The sequence below is a fragment of the Typopeltis vanoorti genome, chromosome 4 (genome assembly GCF_054136105.1).
Source record: "Typopeltis vanoorti isolate ZY-2024b chromosome 4, IOZ_Tvanoo_1.0, whole genome shotgun sequence".
NCBI classification, from domain to species: domain Eukaryota; kingdom Metazoa; phylum Arthropoda; class Arachnida; order Uropygi; family Thelyphonidae; genus Typopeltis; species Typopeltis vanoorti.
Genome location: NC_143552.1, coordinates 68,085,598 through 68,104,963, shown reverse-complemented (window position 1 = coordinate 68,104,963; position 19,366 = coordinate 68,085,598). Strand labels below are relative to the sequence as shown.

The 19,366-nt window shown below is 34.8% G+C and overlaps 1 protein-coding gene across 1 annotated transcript in view; it reads right to left on the bottom strand.

The window, feature by feature from the left end:
- Positions 1–3,033: 3,033 nt before the first annotated feature.
- The window catches only part of LOC150107382 (HEAT repeat-containing protein 1-like), a 111,690-nt gene continuing 95,357 nt past the window's right edge, over positions 3,034–19,366 (bottom strand). Inside the window, exons 12-13 of the mRNA XM_090391823.1 lie at positions 4,887–4,975; positions 3,034–3,238 (exon numbers count right to left, since the gene is read on the bottom strand). Coding sequence (XP_090247949.1) covers positions 3,034–3,238; positions 4,887–4,975 — 294 coding nt within the window. The remainder of the gene's footprint in view (positions 3,239–4,886; positions 4,976–19,366) is intronic.

Here is a 19,366-nt window from a genome sequence, read left to right as displayed (position 1 = left end):
CTTGAATGGCAGTCAGTCTCAAGTAGAGTAATGTGGGCAAATATGAGAATGGTGAAATAGACAATGAGACTTATTTGTGCCTATGGTCCCACAGAAGGTTCTACTAAGGTAGAAGTGGAGGAATTTTTTGAGGCTTTAGAAAAAGCAACTGACACAATGAAAAAGGAAAAGTTGGTCCTTGTTGGGGATCTAAATAGCAGAGTAGGAAATGATTGTGAGACATACTAAAATATTTTGGCAAAATTTGGAGAAAAGAGCAAAGCTAATAATAATGGCAAATATTTCTTGGATTTCTGCTCAGGACATGGACTGGTTATTACTAACACCATGTTCCAACATAAAAATGGGCACAAATTCACATGGAGAGAAGAGGCAAGGAATAAGAAAAGTCTCATTGACTATGTTATGGTTGATGGTGATGTCTCCCTGGTGCAGGACACCTGAGTGTACAGAGGATTTGAAATTGGAAGTGATCACTATTTAGTCTTGAGCAGGATAAAATTGAATTTCATATTGAAAAGAATAACATGTAAGAAAGTTTTAAAGCGAATAAAAGTTGAGCAGCTCTCAGATGTGAACTGTAGACTAAAATACACAAAGATTATTGAAGAAAAAATGAAAGAGTTTAAGAATAGGAATCAGACCATGGAGATTCAGTGGCAAACTCTGAAGAAAACATTGATTGATTCTGCCAGAGAGGCATGTGGTGAGGTTGTGTGCAAGGATAAAAAAATCAGAACTCCCTGGTGGACACAGGAAGTTAAAGAGGCAGTGAAGGAAAAGAAGAAAGCATATCAAAAGTTCCTGGCAAATAAGTCAGCTTGTGCTCTTACAGAATACTAAACACTGTGTAAAACTAGCTAAACAAAAGTCATGGGAGGACTTTGGCATGAATATAGAAAATAAATATCAAGAAGGTGGCAAAACTGGAGGTTGTTGAAGGAGCTTAGGAATGGAGGAAAGAGTGCTGTAAAAGATGTTAGAGATGATAAAGGTGACATGAAAATGGAAGAAAAAGATATCCTTGAAGTATGGAGTAATTACTTTGAAAAACTGCTAAATGAAACAAGCAGTGATGACAGCACAGTAATAAAAAACACTGACCAAGCATGCAGTCAGGAATACATATCCATACTTGAAGTAGAAAAAGCCATCAAAGGCTTGAAATGTGGAGAGGCAGGAGGAGTAGATGATATTCGACCAGAAATGCTGAAGTATGGTGGTATAAGAGTCTTACAGTGGCTGCACTGCATAGTTCAGAAAGCCTGGACAGAAGGACGAATTCCGATGATTGGAGTAGAGCTCTCATAATATCCATATATAAAAAGGGAAATAAAACTGAATGTGAGAATTACAGAGGTATTTACCTACTGAGTGTTCCTGCCAAGATCTATGCTAGTATACTTGAGAAACAGTTGAGAAGAATTGTGGAAGAAAAGCTTGGTGAAGAACAAGCTGGATTCAGGACAAATAGAGGCTGTCAGGATCAGATCTTCACTTTACGACAAATAGTCGAGAAAGCATGGGAATATAACAAAGATCTCTATTTAAGTTTTGTCGATTTGGAAAAGGCATATGACAACTTGCCAAGAGAGGAGCTATTCAGTTATATGGTGTCAATGGGGCATTATATCAAGCAATACTTAGTCTTTATTTGAGTTGTAAGTCAGCAGTTAGAATAGAAGGAAGTACAGGAAGATGGTTTAATGTTAAATCTGGTGTCAGACAAGGATATACATTATCCTCTCTGTTATTCATTATCTATATGGATCACATTATGAAGGAAAGTGGTATTAAACATGATATCAAAATTGGAGATGTTAATGTCAGCTCTTTGCTTTATGCGGATGATGTTATACTTCTAAATAAATCCGCTACAAGTCTGCAAGATTCTCTGTCTAAATTGAATAGCTGTTGTAATAGATATGGTATGAAGGTCAGCAATAAAAAGACAAAGACAATGAAAATAGGCAGAATCATTGAAAATGTGAACTGTGTTGTGAATGGAGAACCTGTGGAACAAGTGAAACATTTCAGCTACTTAGGCACAATTTTTACTTAAGATGGTAAATTAAATATAGAAATAGACAACAGAATCAGCAAAGCTGGTATGGTAGGAAGTCAACTGAATAAATTCATATGGAATAAGAGAGAAATTAGTCGGAACATTAAATTAGCTGTATACAAGACAGTGTTCAAACCAGTTTTAACTTATAGATCTGAGAGCTGGGTCAGAAGTAAGACACTTGGCCAAAGACTAGAGACCGCAGATATGAGAATCCTGAGAAAGATTATAGCCATGAACAGATGGCATCAATGGCAATATCATATTAAAAACGAGGATATTAGGAAAGAACTCGTTGTCAACATCCAGGAATGCGTTAGAAGAGCTAATCTCAGGTGGTATGGTCACTTAAACAGAAAGGGAGAAGAAAAATTAGCAGAACAAGTATTCTCTGCCAGGTTGGCAGCAAAATGACCTAGAGCAAGGCCAAGATATAGGTGGATTGATACGGTACAAAGTGCCTCAGATGATAGAAATATGTAAGATCTAATAATGTTGGAGTCTTGACAATTAACAGACTGATTTGGAGGAAAATTGTAGATAGGAAGTTAGTAATGATACTATCATATCCTGTACACCCCTTGAGGGTACATGGCAGGAATTTGATGATGATGATGATGACGATGACATATTTACTAACTATACTGTATGAGAAATGAATGGTGACTGCGTGAATATTTTGTTAGTCTCTTTCTTCTCTCAGATTTTCTTCTAAGAGTGTGTTGTTATTAATTTGGTGTCAAGTCACTTATTATTAATATTAATAAGTGACTTGACACCAAAACAGGAATTGGTGCCAAGTCACTTGCTCAAAAAGTTTGATAATAAAAATTTTACTATTTTGTTTGCAAATTGCCACACATGCATGCACAAAAAGGATCAATTCTCTTAATAATAACATGTACCACAAATAACTTATCTTTTTTTATATTGTTTAATTTAACTAATTTAATATAAAAAAAGTTATATCACTTACTTTCTTTAATATTTACAAGAAATGGATGAGTGTTTCCTAAAGGTGAATTAAGAATATTGCTGACTAGTTTTATTGCTTTAATTTTTAATGGAAACAAAAATGGCAAAATCAGTAACAAAGATGGTTCAAGAATGCTTGCTTCCACTGGGATATTACTGTGGCAAAGAAGTGTGACTGCATTAATTTTTATATCAAATCTAAAAAAAAAAAATTAAAATAAATAAATAAAATAAAGTATCATAAATAAAAATTACATAGGAAGTTACACAATAATAAATGGAATTCTGATTTCATATCAGTTTATACAGAAATTTGTGAGACTATTTGCATAACACAAAGTAGTAAGTCAAATACATTTATGGATCATGTCACTTCTTTGCATATATATGGTAAGGTTTAATTCTCTTGGTAACATTTTCATGAGAATGTTACAGATAATGTCTAGAGCATCAGTTCCCAACTGGTGGTATGCGTAACCCTGGGGGGTATGTGCTGGGCCGTTCAGGGGGATACATGAAAAATAATCAGTAATCGCAGAAAAACAAGTAAACTATTTTACATTAAGATAGGCATTGAACAAAAGTGTTAGTATTTAAAACGGCTATTTTAAAAATAAGCGGTACAATTTATAGAAATGGGTTTAAAAGGAGTACACAAGTGGATAAAGGTTGGGAACCACTGGTCTAGAGCAAGGGTCGGCAACCAGAGGACCACGGACCGCATGAGGCCTAAATGTGCATTTTTGGTGGACCATAAAAGGTTGACCATACTTATATGGTATATGGTCCATATGTTGAATTATTTAAATAATGCATTTTATAATATAATATGAATAATAAATTTAAAATAATTTTATACCTATACTTTGTGATATCACCGTGCAACTTGGCGCAAGTCAACCGTGTGAGTCATCATGAATGGGGATAACAAAGGCCACTTCATCCAACGACAGCCGAGATTTTGGCGCATTTTTGCAGTGGCGTTCCCTGGTCCGTCTTTTAATTTAATTCAATAACATAAACTATTATTTTCAGAGGATATATATTTGTTAAAAATAATTTAAAAAACGGGTTCAAGAAAACATAAAATTGCAGATGAAAGAAGAAGGTTTAATGATGAATGGAACAGCAAGTACTTTATTGAAAATAGGGGTAAGTCCCTTTGTCTTATTTGTCATAAAAGTGTTGCTGTTATGAAAGAAATATTATATCAGACGTAATTACGAGAATGAACATTAAAGCCAATAAAAGGATTTGAACTGTGAACTTAGAAAAAATCAAATCAGTAAATTACAAGTTTCTTTGACTGCTCAGTAAAACATATTTAAGCAGCAAAGTATTCATAATGAATCATGTTCGTGCTAGTTCTGTCGTTGCGGAACTGGTTGCGAAAGAAGGAAAGCCTTATACAGATTCAGAATTTATTAAACGATGTTTATTATCTGTAATTGAACAAATATGCCCATAAAAGAAGACGTTATTTCAATTTATTAGTTTATCTGCAAGGACTTGTACCTGCAGACTACAGGACTTGCAGCCCGATTATTAAAAATGAAAGTTTGAATGTGGACCGCGAGTCTGAAAAGGTTGCCAACCCCTGGTCTAGACCAAGAAAAGTCTTGCATATTAATTCCATCACATTCAAGGATTTATCTCAAAACAGAGATAAATCCATATTCAACATGGTCTTTATTCTGCCAATGTGTTTTGCACTGAAAGCAATTTATTATGTTATAATTTACATTAGTACTCTACAGGGGTATTAGTTCTACTTTTCTGAATTGTTAGCAACATGAAAAATTACATTTATCTCCAGCTGAATTATACTGTGAAATAAGTTACTTACCTTTTCTTTTTATGTCCTTTAAAACGTTTCTTAAGAATTTGTTTCAAAACTGGTATTAGATCAGATTTTGAAAGATGTTGGGATAACACCTGGAAATGAAATGTGAAATTAATATCAGATTAAGTACTATATATAAATGATATAAGACATACATGTTCAAGTAGCAGTATAAGATTCTACTGAAATATTACAAAAATCATTATAAAATAGAAAGTTCACAATATTTCTACAATAGCTAACAAGGTTTTGGTTTTTATTTCAGTTCACAATAATTTTGGTTTCGGTTTACTATTTTCAGTTTTCGTTTTAGTTCACTATTTTGGAGTGCTGCCTGTTTTTATGATGTTCACTAATAGTGTAAACAAGTTGACATTTGTAGTGTTTTATTCATTTTCTATAGCTATAAAATGGATACATCTCTAAGAAAGTGTTCAAAAATATGTACTCTTTCTCAGCATGCATCCATGACTCAAAGACAAATTGCAATGAGTATGGTGTTGCTATGGGTACTGTTAATGCAATTTTAAAGAAGTTTAGGGAGACAGGTACCTTTTCTCCTGACAGAAAAGGAAAATATAGGCAAAAGCTACACTTACTCAAGATCGTTTACTAATTAGAAAAAGCAAAATGAATCCGAGATTGTCTGCTGTAGACTTAAATAGACTTGGCAGCTAGTCGGATTAATTTCTGACATGACAGTTTGTTGAAGATTGTAGGAAGCAGGGAGAACTTAACCACAGACCAAAAAAGAAATAGCTGTTGACAAAGGCTATGCAGGAAAAGAGGCTCCAGTGGTCAGAAGTGTACAAAGATTGGACTGTCGAGAAGTGGAAGTAGGTCATATTCTTAGATGAGAGCCATTTCTTTGTCCCAGGAGAGTGAGTATCGATGTTTGCAAATCAGTAGCTAAGAGGATTCTCCTGCCTACCTTCAATAAGCTCCTAAATACCCTGCTAAAAAGATGCTTTGAGCATCTTTTAAGCAGAGGGGGGGGGCATCTTTAAAATCACTTGTGCTTGTTAATGGTATGATAAACAATGACCAATACATAAAAATATTGGAGAAAAGAGTGGTCCCACAGATCCATAAAGACAAATAACTCATCTTCCAACAAGATCTTGCTCAATGCCACACTTGAAAAAATGTGAAAAAGCAAAAATCACAACATCTAATTGCTTCAGTGGCCAGGTCCTGGACATTAACCCAATAGAAAATTTGTGGGCCATAGTGAAAAAGAGACTTGGAAAAGTAAATTGTGATACAAAGGATCACTTAATACAATCAATTATAAAAGCATGGTTTTGAGATGCAGAAATGCCTAAGTGAATTAATGAACTCATTAGGAACAGACAAGCACATAAATATAAATTATTAGATAAAGTTGGAGTTTAATTTTTGTACTTATTTTCTTGCAAAATTAAAATTTTTCTTTAGAATGCAAGTGTTTGGATTAATTTGTTTGCTACTATATATTTAAACAATTTGCATTATCATTATCAACACAGAGAATAAAATAAATTACAACTGACTTTCACCATAGCAAATTTGCAAGGGCCACAGGAAGTTAGTAGTAAGGGACAACTTGGTATAGTAAATTACTTTTTTCCACTTATCAATAGTCCAATCTTTGTACACTTCTGAACACTGGAGCCTCATTTTCTACATAGTCTTCGGGAACAGTTGTTTCTTTTTTGGTCTGTGTACAGTCCTTCCTGCTTCCAACAATCTTCGACGAAGTGTCATGTCAGAAACATTAATCCAATCATAAATAGCTGCCAAGTCTCTATTTAGTCCACAGTAGACAATCTTGTATTCATTTTGCTTTTCCTGACTAGTAAACAATCTTGAATAAGTGATGGTTTCTTTTTTTGCCCACAATTTCCTTTTCTGTCAAGAGAAAAGGTACCTGTCTCCGTAAACCTCTTTAAAATCCCATTAATAGTACCCACTGACAAAATCGCTGCCTAAGTTCAAATCCATAACATTTATTATAATTTCTTCAACTGCATAACACAATTTCCTCTATTTGTATGCACAGGCACACACACACACACACACACACACACACACACACACACACACACACACACACACACACACACACACACACACACACACTTATTTTGCTAATCTTTCATCTCCCATTCGATTTAACTAACAATACAATCTTCAATTAGCTCTGCTCAAATATTTCTAAAATACTCTTTATTTTTAATATGGTTTTGTTTACCACTCATCATCATCTATTATCACCCTATTTTTCTTAAGAATTCTCCTATCTGCAGCCTCTAGTTGCAGACCAGATGGTGTGATGTATACTAGTAACTTTATCTTTCATGATTGCTCTTGTTTTACTATCCCCCCCCCCCAATAGGCTTGCAAACTATTTCCTGAAAAACTTGCAGTAAGAAAATTTCTCTGGAATTCTCATTTAGTTTTATACATATACAGGGTGTTCGGGATAAATTTGACATATTTATAATTAATTATATTTTTCCGTAAGTTACATGTATTAACACACACTTCTCTTCATTTAAAAGTTTGGACCCTTCTTCATTCATATACAAGATGTCAGAAAGGATGGATAGCTGGAACCCACCTGAATCATGGAAGAGAATAACTTGTATCATGATGATTCGTGCCCGCCATCAAAATAAGGATATTACGACTGCTGCCCAATGCTCCCTGAATACAGTAAAAACAATCAGGCATGAACTAGAGACTTGCAATGGTGACTACGAGGATGTAGCAAGAAGAAAGATCCCTAGCAGACGATCTGATTGCGTTCGTACAGCAGAATTCCTCGCAAATCTGCAGGAACAGGTGTTGAAGAACCCTGGCATTGGAATTCGGGCTTTGTTCGTGGAGTTGCTAACTGTAGTCAAGCCCTGGATAACAAGGGTAGCCAATGGTAGGCCGTATGTATGGCAGCAGGATTCGGCCCCTTCCCACACCTCTGGGAAAAGTCAAAAATGGTTGTCTGAAAATTTCTACGACTTCACCAGTCCAAATGTTTGGCCTCCAAACTCCCCAGACCTTAACCCCATGGATTATTTTGTATGGGGCGCAGTTGAAAAAGACACCAATCGCACTTCCAGTAATACAAAAGCCCAGTTAATGGATAAAATTAAAACAGTTTTTGCGGCCCTTCCCAGGGAGACTGTAGCATCAGCTTGTTCGAGGTTCCGAAGCAGAATTGAAGCTGTGATCGATGCTAATGGTGGTTATTTTGAGTAAATCTTGTTGATAGTATTGTAATTAACTCTGCCTGTAATGTTTTTTTGTCAATTCATTAAATTTAATAGATACAAAGAAGATTTTCTTTTTCCTTACGAAACTGTCAAATTTATCCCGAACACCCTGTATATAAATTAGTATGACAAGAATTTTACTCCAATTATCTGGGATTCAACTTTGTGGCCAAACATCCTAAATTATGTGGCACAGCCATTCTAACACTACATATTGCCATATTTCAGCATATCAAGCTGGATCATGTACTTCAGATTACTTTTCAAATTTTTAGCTTTCTATTGCATGAAATTCTACCTCCTTTTCTCCATTATTCATTGTTCTGTTGTCTGTTATCTCATTTAATAATTTTTCAAATTACTTCAGACATCTGAAATATTCTTATCTTTGGTTTTTACATCATCTTAATGATTTCTGATTACTCTTGCTACTCTTTCCACCATTTCTATGCTTTTCGAAGGCTCCAAAATATTTTGCAAATCATCATGACATCCACTGTCTATCTCCTTTTCAAAATTTTCCTATGACTTTTGTTTAGCTACTTTTACAAAGAATTTAGCTATTATAATTTTCCTGTATGTTCTAAAGAGCTGACTCTAATCTTTTCATCAATTGCATCTTCTTTTTCAACTTATGTCTACAAAGGACTTTATAATTTTCTATCTTTGATGACTTCTTTTGTGCACACTATTCATAACCTTTCTTGACTAATCTCAAATCCCATCCTACACTTTGATGACAGTGCATTCTATTCCTGTTTGTCATTTGACAACTATGGAAGTACACAAACAATTCAGCTTTATGATCTTCCATAAACAATGACTTAAATATTGGCATGATTACCATAGAGTGAGGACCACCTATTGAACTATGCTGATATCAAAACACAGTCTGTATTATTTCTCTTAAGAAAGATATCTCATTTCAATTTTCTCCCGTAACGTTGATAATATTCAGATCTCTACTCAAGCTCAGATTTCTCTTCTTGGGCCAACTTACATTTCTAGCCTTTCCTGATACAAAGCACATCACATCCACAACCTCTTCAATCTACCAAAACCTTGATATCCTCTTCTGTTTAAGACATTACTTCTCACCTGTACAACAAACATTATATAAATCCCAAATCCACATATCCTTAAAATACAGTTCTCACATTTGGGTTGGTGCATCAAAAACCTTCATAAAAATTCTTGATGCTAACTAGAAAAGGGCAGTATGCTTAATAATTCTGTCTCTCAGACACTCATTTCAATCACTTTCTCATAAGCTCTGTTTCTGCATTACACCTTTTGTATAGACATTTTTTTTGGGGAGAGTGTTCTATTTTTCCACTATTCACATAAGACATGAGTGGCTGCCAGTCAATATTCATAGATAGTTCAGCATCAAACATACAAGGCACATCCAGAAAGTAAGGCCCGATCAAGAATTTAAAAAAAAAACTGGAGAAGAAAAAAAATGTTCTATTGCTAAAATATCTAAATATACACTTTATTTTCCCGCATAGTTCCCACTGACTTCCACACATTTTTGTTATTGTGGCACCAGCTTCCATATGCTGGGTCAAAAATGTCCACCACCAGTGAGTTCAGGCATTTAGTCATGCTGTTCTTCAGTTCCGCATCTTCTTCAAAGCACTGAGATGTGAGCCACCGCTCATCATCATCATCATCAAATTCCTGCCATGTACCCTCAAAGGGTGTACAGGATATGATAGTACTACATGAAAAAAAAAAATGCATCATTGCTAACTTCCTATCTACAATTTTCCTCCAAATAAGTCTGTTACTTGTCAAGACTCCAACATTACCAGATCTTATATTTCTATCGTCTAAGGCACTTTGTAACGTATCAATCCACCTATATCTTGATCTTCCTCTGGGTTGTTTTCCTGCCAACTTGGCAGAGAGCACTTGTTTTGCTAATCTTTCCTCGCCCATTCTGTTCAAATGACAATACCACCTGAGATTAGCTCTCCTAAAGTATTCCTGGATGCCGACAATGTCAAGTTCTTTCCTAATATTCTCGTTTTTAATATGATATTGCCATTGATGCCATCTGTTCATACCTATAATCTTTCTCAGGACTCTCATATCTGCGTCTCTGGTCTTTGGTCAAGTGTTTTACTTCTGACCCAGCTTTCAGATCCATAAGTTAAAACTGGTTTGAACACTGTCCTGTATACAGCTAATTTAGTGTTCTGACTAATTTCTCTCTTATTCCATATGAATTTATTCAATTGACTTCCTACCATACCAGCTTTGTTGATTATATTGTCTATTTCCATATTTAATTTACCATCTTCACTAAAAATCGTGCCTAAGTAGCTGAAATGTTTTACTTGTTCCACAGGTTCTCCATTCGCAACACAGTTGACATTTTCAATAATTCTGCCTATTTTCATTGTCTTTGTCTTTTTATTGCTGACCTTCATACCATATCTATTACAACAGTTATTCAATTTAGTCAGAGAATCTTGAAGACTTTTAGCAGATTTATTTAGAAGTATAACATCGTCCGCATAAAGAAAAGAGCCGACAGTAGCATCTCCAATTCTGATATCATGTTTAATACCACTTTCCTTCATAATGTGATCCATATAGATAATGAATAAGAGAGGGGATAATGTACATCCTTGTCTCACACCAGATATAACATTAAACCATCTTCCTATACTTCAATTCTAACTGCTGACTTACAACTCAAATAAAGACTAAGTATTGCTTGATATAATTCCCATTGACACCATATAACTGCAGTGTATTGAATAGCTTCTCTCTTGACACCTTGTCATATGCCTTTTCCAAATCAACAAAACTTAAATACAGATCTTTGTTATATTCCCATGATTTTTCCACTATTTGTTGTAAAGTGAAGATCTGATCCTGACAGCCTCTATTTGACCCGAATCCAGCTTGTTCTTCACCAAGCTTTTCTTCCACAATTCTTCTTAACCGTTTCTCAAGTATACTTGCATATATCTTACCAGGAACACTCTGTAGTGATAAACCTCTGTAATTCTCACATTCAGTTTTATTTCCCTTTTTATATATGGGTACTATGAAAGCTCTACTCCAATCGCCTGGAATTCATCCCTCTGTCCAGGCATTCTGAACTATGCAGTGCAGCCACTGTAAGACTTTTATACCACCATACTTCAGCATTTCTGGTCGAATATCATCTACTCCTGCTGCCTTTCCACATTTCAAGCTTTTGATGGCTTTTTCTACTTCAAGTATGGATGTGTATTCCTGACTGCATGCTTAGTAAGTGTTTTTTTATCACTGTGCTGTCATCACTGCTTGTTTCATTTAGCAAAATTTCAAAGTAATTACTCCATACTTCAAGGATATCTTTTTCTCCCATTTTCATGTGACCTTTATCATCTCTAACTCCTTTTACGGCACTCTCTCATCCATTTCCTAAGCTTCTTCAACAACCTCCAGAATATTTTGCCACCTTCTTGATATTTATTTTCTATGTTCTTGCCAAAGTCCTCCCATGACTTTTGTTTAGCTAGTTTCACACACTGTTTAGCTTTCTTACATTTGTCTCTGTATTCTCTAAGAGCACAAGCTGACTTATTTGGCAGGAACTTTTGATATGCTTTCTTCTTTTCCTTCACTGCCTCTTTAACTTCCTGTGTCCACCATGGAGTTCTGATGTTTCTATATTTGCAGACTACCTCACCACATGCCTTTCTGGCTGAATCAATCAGGGCTTTTTTCAAAGCTTGCCACTGAATCTCCAAGGTTTGGTTCCTGTTCTCAAAATCTTTCATTTTTCCTTCAATAATCTTTGTGTATTTTAGTCTACAGTTCACATCTGAGAGCTGCTCAACTTTTATTCATTTAAAACTTTGTTACATGTCATTCTTTTCAATATGAAATTCAATTTTATCCTACTCAAGACTAAATAGTGATCACTTCAAATTTCAAATACTCTGTACACTCTGGTGTCCTGCACCAGGGAGAAAACATCACTATAGACAATAACATAGTCAATGAGACTTTTCTTATTCCTTGCCTCTTCTCTCCATGTGAATTTGTGCACATTTTTATGTTAGAACAAGGTTTTAGTAATAACCAGTCCATATCCTGAGCAGAAATCCAACAGATATTTGCCATTATTATTAGCTTTGCTCTTTTCTCCAAATTTTCCCAAAACATTTTTGTATGTCTGACAATCACTTCCTACACTGCTATTTAGATCCCTAACAAGGACCAACTTTTCCTTTTTCATTGTATCAGTTGCTTTCTCTAGAGCCTTAAAAAATTCCTCCACTTCTACCTTAGTAGAACCTTCTGTGGGACCATAGGCACAAATAAGTTTCACTGTCCAGTTCCCCATTCTGATATTTGCCCAAATCACTCTACTTGACACTGCCTGCCATTCAAGAAGATGAGGCACGTATTTTGTGTTGAATATTATGGCTACTCCTACTTTTCCTCGATTGTCATTGCCTGAATATAACATTTTGTATTTATTGCTCAGAAAGATCTCAGCCGTTGTGTTTTTTGTTTCAGTCACCCCTATTATGTCGATCTGATACTTATCTAATTCCTCCACTAGCTCCATTTCTTTGCCATTCAGGATTCTTATGTTGATAGTACCAATCTTTAACTCTGGTGATGTTGTGTTGGGGTGTGTTTTCAGATTTGTTCCAGTAGCTGACTTTTCGCTGCTTGCCCTGGTTCCCTGGTGAAAACAACGGGGGCCTTTTTAACCAGGCGATGCCCCAGCAGCATGAAATTTTGTCATGTTGTACCATCATTTTGTATTTTGGTTTAACCAATAGGAATATAATTTGGTCTGCTAAATCCCAAATTGCCAGCCCATCCTTGTTCGTTCGGTATCCAGGTAGATACCCAACAGGGTGCACCACGGGAAGGTGAGGATTGGACATTAGTTCAGAAGGCCTGGTTGGTTCTCCGCTTTCCTTTAAAGGCTATGTGGAGGACTCCTCTCAGTTTTACAGCTCTGACCCTTAAGCACCACCAAGAGGTAGTCACTGGGTGCAAAGTCAGGGCTGTTGGATAGGTGGTTGAAAATTTCTCACTCAAACTTCTGAATTTGATGAATTGCTTTGATGTCTGTGTTTCTTCAGCATTTTACATTAACATTAATTGTTGTTCCTTGCTGAAGAAAATCAACAAGCAATATCTCTTTTCAGTCCTAGAAGACATCTGCCATATTTTTCTGACCAATGGTGCCTGTTCGATTTTTTTTTTTTTTTAAACTTTCAGGGATGATGAATGGCACTACATTGATTGTTGTTTTGAATTGATGTTTACTACAAAGTCCACGTTTTATCACCAGTCATAACATGAGAAAAATCCCGTTCATTTTTGTAATTCTCCAAAACTTTTATGTGCATCAGTCAGCATTTTTGGGAATCCATCTGGCAAAAATTTCTTATATACCAGCTTTTCTGTCACAATTTCATGAATGACTGAGCATGAAACTTCTGGGAATTAATTCAAAAGAAAGTTCTGTAATTGTGAAATGACAATTCTCACAAATTTTTGTGTTCACTCTTTCCATCAAATCATCTGTCACCATACTTGGCTGACCACTGCACTCTTCATTAAATAAATGACAACACTGCCTAAACTTATTGCCACTCATTACATTAGGTGCCCGTAAAGCTTAGACGGTTGTTGGTGAATTTCTGTAGCACTATTGTTTTCCGTCAACAAAATCTATCACACACCATGAACCTTGCAACTGGCAAAAGATTTTTTATCACAGCACTCAATATAAATTATTTGTATAAGACAATAAACAATAACACAGTGAAAGTAAAATGGTCAACAGCTAGCTAATGAGTCACTCTATGCTACAACATATGTGTCCCCTCCCCATATTTTATTTGGGTAAATTGTGAATAGACCTTACTTTTTGGATGCGCCTCTTATCGAGCCAACCTCATCCTCCTCTTTCACTCCATTTACTTCTCATCTTTAGAACAATCTGCTTCATATAATTTTACATAGGGATTAAGGTCTCCAGATGTTTTCAAGAAACATATCAGATCCCTTCTTAGCAACTTAATCCCTATGTATTCAATCCCTAGGTTTTGAATCCTCATTTGTGAGGATGATATAAAAAAACAACCTATCCATCTAATGTGTCTGAGCTCGCTGGTGCAAAATTCGATGCAGCGTAAATTTTTCCATTTTTTATTGCACCGACTTTTACAGGGGTCACATCCAAAATTCACAAAAGTAAATTTGTAATTTTCTATGTATATTACACTAAAAGCCCATGTTAAAACCCAGAGGAATTAGCATGATAAATTGTGTAAATAGAAGATATATGAATATGTTAAGTTCAAGGGCAATGCCATAGAAAACGGAAATATATTGTAATTGCCTATGTAAGTAATACCAAAATTCCATGTATTAAAACCCAGAGGAATTAATGTGCTAAATTGTGTAAACAGAAGATATCTTAAAATGTTAAGTTCAAGGGCAATGCCTTTGAAATCGGAAATATATTGATGATAGTATTTAGTATAGAGTGAAAAGGAAACCTATTGTATCCAAAGCCAGTCTGATACTGCCTTTAAGGTCAATGGTAAAAGAGGGCAGTATACGTCAGATGCAGTTCCGCTATTCTGTAAAAAGGATTAAGCATGCACTTAGGATAACTAGAAGTCTGCATTAAACAAAGGCCAAGACAGATTGAGCGGGAATGTTCGGGGGTCTAAAACCTTCGTCCAGAGTCCCGCAAAAAACAAATATAAGGCATCATAGAAAAAGGATCGTTATCGACACCAGGGGAAGAAAAAGGAGGAAAAGAGGAGCGAGTGTCATCGATCCATGACTTTCATCCCGTTTGGATGATGTTGAGACGGAAAGCCCCAGGAGCTGATTAATTACCGTGGTAGCAGCGATGCTGGACCTAATGCATTGCCAATGGAGCAACCTGCATCAGGCCCTCGAACGTCAGACCTTCATCCCGAGTCTATAACGCCAGGAAATTGTGCTTCAGGTTCCACCAGCCATTCGTCAATGAAATGTCTGTGTTCTTGAAATCTCCAAGTGAAAGCCCAAGACCTGATATGGAAGAGAAGCCAGGGAATCTGTAAAGGAAACGTGAACAAGTGCACTATACTGATAAAGAAGTCATGTGGGTTTATTTTCGATGTAATTTTGTCCATGTTATGAGAGACTGTTTTAGAAGGACTGATAGATTTATAGAGTTACTATATATAGTATAATGAAAATAGTTTGCATAAAGAGAAGTTTATATAAAGTGAAGGCTGGAATTTATAGTTATAGATAACAAGGCATGATTGTAAATGGGCTGATACTTTTCCCTTTAAATTGCTTAATGATTTGTATTATGTTGCATGCTTACGTAAATGTTCTAAAGAAAGTTTTCCTCTACGGTGTTAAACTTAGAGTGGAGTAAGAAGTAATAATTCATTAGTGTGTAAATTGTATGATTGTTTCAGTATAAATAGCATGTTTGTTTTATTTACAAAGAGTGCTGCGTGATCTTTTACGCAATGCACTGTTTCCAACTAAATGTGATCCTGTGAGCGAAGAGTTTACAAATAGTTACGACTTGAAGTTAAGTGCTAGCCATGACTGTGAAATATTATTAAGAAGGGCCTTAAGATAGAAAGCAAACTTTACTAGAAGTACTGATATTTCTTATACCACAAGGAGACTACTGGTGGCACAGTCGTTATATCAAAAATAAATTTCTAGTGATCTCCGGTATAGGTAAAGAATACTGAAGGTAGAGCAAGGATAATAAAGTTAATAGAGTACATGAAAGGATTAGAGAAAGATAAAGTATAGAATAAGGATAATAAAGAATAGAGGTATAGAAGAGGTCAATCGAAGTATAGAAAGTAATAGTAAATTAAATATAGAAGAAGTAAAGTAAAAATAAAGTAGCTAAAATGAATAAGTACACAATAGAATTTCAAAGGTGAAATAAATAAAGTTACAATAACGCAATAAATAGAAAGTATTACAAAGTATACTAATAGACATATCTTTTACAATGCCGCATAGCACCCCCCATTTTATACTGGCTATATACAAATCTCTGTTCAGTGCAGCTAGACTAAAGCTGTGCTGAAGACTTTGTTCTGCAAGTGTCCTATATACAAATTGCTAGAAAGGGTGGACACTGCAGGGCACTGCTTTGCATATAAAATAAACAGTATAAAACAGTGAATTTAAATTGGCAATTTAGTAAATAGATGTAATATGAAAGCTAAAACAGATGTTCCAAACCTTTAATGAAGAATTTTAAAATAGTTAAAATAGTTTTGAAATAAACAGAATTTTATTATTATTAATAATGGGCATTCGTCTGTGAGGGAATGACAGAATTTGGGAATTTTTGGATTTCATATATCAAGGTTGGTTTAGCAGAATGTGCTTGTGAATAAGTTCTCTCAGCCAAGAATAATTCTTGTGAACCTTTTTTCATTTAGTGGTAGTGCAATCATGATCTACAATTTGGAAATTTGTATAAACTTTTAAAAAATGGTACATTTATTTTGCTGTTTCTGCTTGATTATGAAGTAACAATATATTTATCAGTTTTGGTCAAAACAAACTTCCTGTCATTGTATAGGCTTCTATGAAGAAAGGATATATTAGAATCACTAGTTTCGGGTATTAAACTACTCACAAAGAAGTCAAAAAGAAATTATGTTTCAATTCGACTAGTTTCGTGAAAAAAACTTTGTTTCACTTCATTAGGAAATAGCACGAATAAATTAAAAAAACTACAAGCAAAGTAATAACAGTTAACATTTCTAGTGAAGAATATTTGAAAATTTAAACAATGCTTGCATTTGTTGTTACACTGGCTGCTGGTTTGTAGGTAGTTGTATATTGCTGATAGATACAAGTGAGTCATTGTGATGAATTAAGGACCAGATTTGATGTAAAATCATCTCTTATTTTTTTAAATATTTTTTGTCACACAGTGGAAGATGCTTCATAATTTCACCAGATTCTTTGAATTCTCTTGAGAAAAAACAGTAATTTATGAGGAGTATTTTTGTTTATTGTCATGCTACTTGATGTTTTGTGTCTTCTTTCATTCTTGACACCTTTGAAATGTTCCAATTGGCATACCATTATAGATTTACTGTCTGTCCTAAGTAGTGTAAACCACAACTTGCACATCTTGTACACCTGCTTTTTTAAATGGTAGATGTAGTGGTTAAAGAGGTTTCATATGATTGGAGATTTTGTTGAATGGAAAGCAACTTTTAAATTTTTTTGGTGAAGCAATCTTGCTATTTTTCTATGATTGATTGTATGTATGGGAGAATCGCTGTTCCTTTATATTATTGGTTTATTTGTTCATCTGTTAGTTTTGGAAGTTCAGATAGAATTTTTTTGACTTATTGTTCTATTGTAGCCATTTTTTGGAAGGACAGAATTAAGATAATGTAGCTCTTGGTTTCTTTCATCGTGGAAATTCTATAGGCTCCATTGCATGGATGATACCTAATTTTTATGCTATTATGCTAAAGTGTCATTATAGCATTAATAGGATAACAAATGGCCAGTAAAATTCTCAATCATTTTAAAAACTAAAAAAATTAAAATAATATAATAATCAGAAATTTGCATAAAAATTATGTAAGAATATTCCCCATAAAGAGGATAACTGAATGGCATCAGATTTGTTTAAGTTAGGTCTCACAACTTTCTTTATATAAGTGATCTATAAGGAATCACTTCTAAGTAAAATCTTAGTTTTCCTCCAAAAAAAATTATGTTTAGTTGAGATAGCATGCTCTGCTAGGCCAGACTGTTTCAGTTCATGGTACTGGATGTAAGATTTATGTTCCTCATGATGGATGACTACAGATCTACAAGAAAACCACAAGAACATTGGATCTGGTAAACATCTGGAAAATTATACGGAGAAAGCTTGTCTTTAGGTGAAGAAAGACAGGTAGAAATCTTCCTGACAAGATGAAAGGATACTACAATATTAAGAGGCTTTAGAACTTTAGCTATGCATGAAGAAATCCCTTTAAACATCAGATCTGCTTTTATGAAAAATGGCTTCAATTAATGTTTTAAGAAAGCCTTTAACAACTTTAGACAACCAAATCTCTAGATCTCCTGAAGATATCACTCAGATTCCACTCCCTTATATTAAAAGGATTTCTGAATGTATAGCTAAAGTTCCAAAATACTGTAGAATCCTACTGTCTTGTCAGTAAGAATTCTACCTCTCTTTCTTTACCTAAAGATAAGCTTTTTCCGCTCAATGTTCCAGGTGTCTACCAGATCCCATGGAGACTGAGGATATTAATCAAATTAAGTGAGCATCATACTTCCCACATCTCAACCCCATTGAGCACATTTGTGATGCAATAGGGAGATGCAATGCTGCTTGAAATTCCCCTCCAGTAAACAAACAAGGCCTTATCCTTGCTCTGAGGAATGGGCCAGTTTGCCTCAAGAACTCCTGAGTCACTTAGTGCTAAGCATAGTACGACATTGTGAAAGCTGCATTGCAGTTCGGGGTGGACATATTTCATACTGAAATGTCTCTGTACATAGTTTTCTATAAGCACTATATATTAATTCCTTAACTTATGTCCTTAGAAAATTTGTAATATTTGACAAAAACATATTGCAATTTAATTTGTATGACTTTTAAAATGCATTTTTTGTGCAATATAATTCTTTTCATATACAGATAAAAATGTAGTCTGTCAGCTTTTTGACACCAGTGTAACAAAAGTTATGTAAGAAATCAAAGTTGAGTAGCATTCAGAGGGAAACTACGGACTTAGATAATATTATTCAAAAAGAATGAAAGAGTTTGAACCAAACCATTGAGACAGTGACAAAATTTACTCAAGAAAGGGGCAAATCTGGAAAAAGAAAAAAATCATACTGAACATTCTTAGCATATTTGTTAGCAGGTGTCCCTGAATACAGAAAAAAATGTAATAAAGTTATTATAATGTAATAAGTAGCCAAACAAAATTCATGGGAAGACCAGTAAGGGCACTGAATATAAATATGAAAGTGAAAAAATCTAAAAGCATAGAAATGGAGAACTGTAAAAGAAAGTAGAGAAGAAAGTGATATGAAAACTAAAGATATTCATGGTATCTGGAATAATTGGTTTGAAAGATTATTAACAGAGAAAGAAAATAATGAAAATTAGGAGTACCTACCAATACGTGAGGTAGAAAATTACTATAGAGTGTAAAT